Source organism: Chanos chanos, chromosome 2 (genome assembly GCF_902362185.1).
Source record: "Chanos chanos chromosome 2, fChaCha1.1, whole genome shotgun sequence".
Taxonomy (NCBI): domain Eukaryota; kingdom Metazoa; phylum Chordata; class Actinopteri; order Gonorynchiformes; family Chanidae; genus Chanos; species Chanos chanos.
In genome coordinates this window covers 28,250,679-28,255,531 of record NC_044496.1, presented here as the reverse complement: position 1 = coordinate 28,255,531, position 4,853 = coordinate 28,250,679, and the positions used below count along the sequence as shown (strand labels likewise).

Below are 4,853 nucleotides of genomic sequence, written 5' to 3'. Positions count from 1 at the left end.
AGTTCTGACATCAAAGTCAGCATGTCATCCTTACAGTCTGGAGATAATGGAAAACAGAGGAGAAAGACTCTAGTTCATAAGACGTTGCTCTGGTAGTCTATGAATTTGAAACAAACAAATGCATCAAAGAGGATATATGCATGATTAATCCAGTTGAACTGCACACCATACAAAAGTAACACACAACAGTTCTGAGACAGTCCCTTGTTAATATGCTTCTGATCGAGGCAAACGTAGCATATATTATGGGAAAGTATTGACATCCATAGTGTGTGGGACTGGAGCGTTACCATGTAGTCGATAATCAGAAGACAACATAGGACACATCCACACCCTCTTTGATTTCCAGAGTGTCAATCTGTCTGAGGGTGTGGAAGCGGTGGGCATAGTCAAATGCATGCTGCCCATTCACATACACTGAGAAGCCTTTGGTGTCCCAGCATATTGCCATCTGAGAGAGAGGGAGGGAGAGAAAATAACTCACTACCAAACTAATAATCATTTGATAGTAGTATGGCCATGTATTGACACATTTCATAGCAGACATATTCCAGAGTCATTGATATGACCAACACAAGGCTGGAATGCTAATCAGACTACCTGCAGGAAAAAACAGGCATGTTCACTCACATCAAAGTACTGGCCCTCCTGGAAGGGCATGTATCCGAGCTCTCGCTCCTCCTGTCCCCACGTCCCTCCAATCAGACTGTTCCTCACCACCACACCCTCCCTCATCCTCGGGTTCAGGTGGAAGGCAATGTCCTCGTTGTCATTTGTCAAGAAGTTCACAGTAAACCTGTCACACATGTTGTCATAATGAGAACATATGGTTGATAATTAAGCAGGAACGATCTGCACGCCAGAGAAGACACAGTTCGTCAATGGGTTTACAGAACTACTAATACAGTGAAAATGAACAGAACACAGACCTCTCAGTGCCAGATGGCACCCAGCCACGAATGATCACAGTCCTGTCAACTCTCATGTCTCTTAGCATACCACACAAAACTGGCATGTCCTAAAGAGACAGCAAAGAAATGTTCACATTCCAGTTTCAGTGTGTGATTCTTTAGGGCTGCAGTTTATCTGAAGTGATCAGATGAAGTTCTGTACTCACTGGATTAAAAATTGGCCTGTTTTTCTCCACCTGAAAGAGCAAAGAACACTGATGATATGGGCAGAATTTTGAATGATCTAAAAGTGGAAAAATCTAAAATCATTAAATTAATGTACCACTTGTTGTTTTAATATGGTGTTCTCACCTTCACTTCCTGCAGTTTATCCTCTGAATATGCCCCCTGTGGATGATGTGCAGTAAGAGAATCATATTTTGATGATTAATAAATAAATAAACAAATCAACCAGATTCATAGTTTGGCAAACACAAAATGTTTTACAGCTTTAACATTCTAGCATTCAGAGAAATTAGATTTCCATACAACGCAAACGATATTCAAATGTTTCTGCAGGTGATATCCATTTTTCAGTGCATATAATGAAGACTGTCAATCAATCCGTCATGTCATTTCATATGTAAATAAAGTCGTCTCGTCCTTACACGTCCAAAGTGTGGACGAGCACATAAACTCGGGATACAGACAACAGGAGTATCACGAAGCACACGAGGGACTCACTCCCAACCCTGGTGCATGTGGTCATCTCTGTGCACAAGTTTCAAGGAAAGGTTGCTATTTTATCCCAGTGCAACTGCCCTTTACCCCCAAGTTAAGTGCCCTTTCTTACCCCCCCCCAGTCTAACTGCCTCCTTATTACCCCTGTCTAACTGCCCTCTTACCCCAGTGTAAGTTATGGCCTGGATGGAGACATCACCTCCAATCTCCAGGACAGACACTCTCTCCAGGGCTACACGGTGTGGGAACCTGCCTAACTCCTCATCATTTACGTTAATCTAGAAGTAGGAAAGAGCATAATGTTATGTACATCAAGAAAAGACCAAAAAAAGAGAAAACACTGATTCTAACCAACATATGAACGGAATTTCAAATAGCCAGACATGAACAAAAACAGACACCACACACCTGATAGCCTTCAGAATTAACAATTATGACAAGACCAAAAGGTTGCCCCTTTTCAAGGGCAGACTGGCTAAAAAGTGCATCACGGATTTTCTCCTCGTCTTCCCATGCTCCGTTCTGCTGGCTGTTGAGGACAACCTTGTCCCAGCCTTCGAAGCGGCGGCTGAGGTGTAGAGCAATGTCGCAACCCTTAGAGCTCCCACATTCCAGGTTCAGATAGAAACTGCAGAGAGCAGTTACTGTCATTAACCCACTGAACACTGAGAGCAGTTACTGTCATTAACCCACTGAACACAGAAGGAAAGCTTCCATGACTAAAACCCTCAGTGTCATGATCACCATTGTCTGAGATTGCTGAAGTTGTTTACATTTTAATTTTAGTGAGTGCGTCAGTATACTATAGCATGCAACGCAGTGACTTAGTCAGTGTACTGCATAAGTAATACAGTGAAATCTGAGATCATGATTATTCTGTAAAATGTAAGCTCACCGATTTGCCTCTTCAGGAATGGTACCCTGAATAAAGACAGTCATTCCCTCTTTAAGGCCGCCACATATTTGCCCAACATAGGGGACGCTCTACAGAACACACACACACACACACACACACACACACAAAACACAAACTCAAAGAGTTGAAAAAAAATTCCTCTCTCTAATCAAGTGCAACAAACCCTCCAGATCCAGTCAGACCAGAGGGCAAACTGCTATCCCTGTCATGCAGTCGCATGAAGCTATTTGCATTCATTCATCCAAAAGCATGATTTTTATACATCATAACCTTTGTTAAACTTACAGGGCTGTTCACTGGATTTTCAGCAGGCCTCTATACGGGGAGAACAAAGAACTATGTGAGCTAAGAACAGTCATTCATGTGCAGAGAGAAATCAGTGCCCGCTAACTGAAGTGTTGCTTGTACACAAACTGAACAAGTCAGATGCAGGTTCCTTCAGCCTCTATGTTATTCATCAAGACACCACTCATTCTCATAGTCACTCTCTGTATAATACTGTAGGCTGTTACCGCATATTCAAACTGTTAATGACAGTCACCAATACAAGCCACTATTCCTGGACTGCACATAAATTAGCAACTCACTGGTCCTGTTGCATTACACCACACATGTCAAATTAATCTTGTACAGGCAAAAATATTTTGCATATTTTATTTCACAAACAGTACACTAGACTGCAACAGTTACAGAATGGACTGAAGTAAAATCAAAAAGTCTAAAACTTAATGACCAAAAAACCCCCAAAAAACCACCCAGTAAAAAAGTCGTAGAAGTGTACAGCAATTTTTAACGTGTAAAAGCAGGGCTCCTTAGAAAGTAAATGTGATGTGGAAGAGGTTTAGCCCGTATTCACAGGTGAGAGAGCATGCACAATGGCGTGCTGTGAATTGGCTTTTTAAAAGACACTAAGTTATACTTACTGATAGCTCCTGTGCTGGCTGGGCCACGCCTTCACCCTGTCCAAAAGTTAGAGAGCTCTGCTAAGACCCTTTGACAAAAGCTGTTACCGTAAGGATAATATGGCTATAATATAATTAATATTATAATTGTTATTCTGATGCCTGTCTCTCACCCCAATAATGCTGACACAGTGAACAGAGACATCTCCTACGATCTCAAGTACAGACACTCCGTCCAGTGGAAGGCGATGTGGAAAACTATGAAATTTCTCCCAGTTCACATTAACCTATCGAGACCAAACAGTTTTCTTACAGGCCCAGTACTTCTTTATTATTATTATTATTATTATTTTCATTATTATTCACACAGTTCAGAGGAAGTTTGGTGTGTCATTGGGTCAGGCCATCAGTATAAACTTGTACCTGAAACCCCTCCGAGTTAGTGCCAATGACCATCTCAAAGGCCTTCCCTTGGACAAAGGGCATGCTATGGATGACCTCTTCATGCTCCCACCCACCATTCCGGAAACTGTTGAGAACCACTCTGTCTATGCCACGGAAGCGAGGGTTGAAGTGAAAAGCAATGTCACTGTCAGCTGACTCCCCAAATTTTAGATTGACATGAAACCTGTAGAGGGCCAAAGGAAGAAGGAAATCTGAGAGGACTGTAGCACGCAACGAGATGGACAGTTTGGAAGAAGCCAGGACTGATTATGGAAATGAAAACAGAAAATATTTGAAAACCTCAAAATATATGCAATGGGCGTAGAGTTGATATAGAAACATAGAAACTTTAAAATAATTCTCACAGAACTAACCACCATCCCTTGATAAAAAACTGGACTCTTTGGTTTAGACTGTACAAATTACCGTTCTGAGTCCTTGGGAACCACACCATGGATGTAAACAAACATTCCCTCTTTTAGACAGCCAAGGATTGGACTCATGTATGGTACACTCTGGACATTTCAAACATATGGATTAGACATGAAAAGCGAGCTTTCAAACAGCAATGCAATACAATGGAGAACTGAGAGAGAGAGAGAGAGAGAGAGAGAGTGAGAGAGAGAGAGAGAGCTGGGTACTCACTGGGTTGTATATGGGCTGGTATCCTGGTGAACCACTGAATGACATGATGGTTGGTTTCTCCGCAGCACAAAGGGACAGACCTCTGCAGGGTTAAAGGGGACAACAGATGACCATGGCTGGAAGCGGTGTTTTATGCTAGTCTCTAATGGGAGGGACAGAGGACCCAGTGCCTCCTAATCAACAGGTTAGGACAGGTCTAAGTGGTTTTACCGGTCTCATGTCAGGCCCAAAATTACAAACCCCCTTCCCTTTTTTGGAAAGGGAATGTAAAAACTGCCAGACATTTGTGTCATGGGTTCTCTGATACTGTGCTGT

At 42.3% G+C, this 4,853-nt stretch overlaps 1 protein-coding gene across 1 annotated transcript; it reads right to left on the bottom strand.

Annotated features, from left to right (window-relative positions):
* Positions 1-304: 304 nt before the first annotated feature.
* On the bottom strand, positions 305-4,583 carry LOC115804716 (galectin-4-like). Its single transcript, XM_030765222.1, has 11 exons — positions 4,539-4,583; positions 4,320-4,408; positions 3,873-4,077; positions 3,623-3,736; positions 2,527-2,615; positions 2,040-2,259; positions 1,796-1,909; positions 1,263-1,298; positions 930-1,018; positions 631-796; positions 305-451 (listed from the first exon to the last, which is right to left on the bottom strand). The coding sequence occupies exons 1-11, from the start codon at positions 4,581-4,583 to the stop codon at positions 305-307; spliced, it is 1,314 nt and encodes a 437-aa protein (XP_030621082.1).
* Between the last annotated feature and the right edge of the window lie 270 nt (positions 4,584-4,853).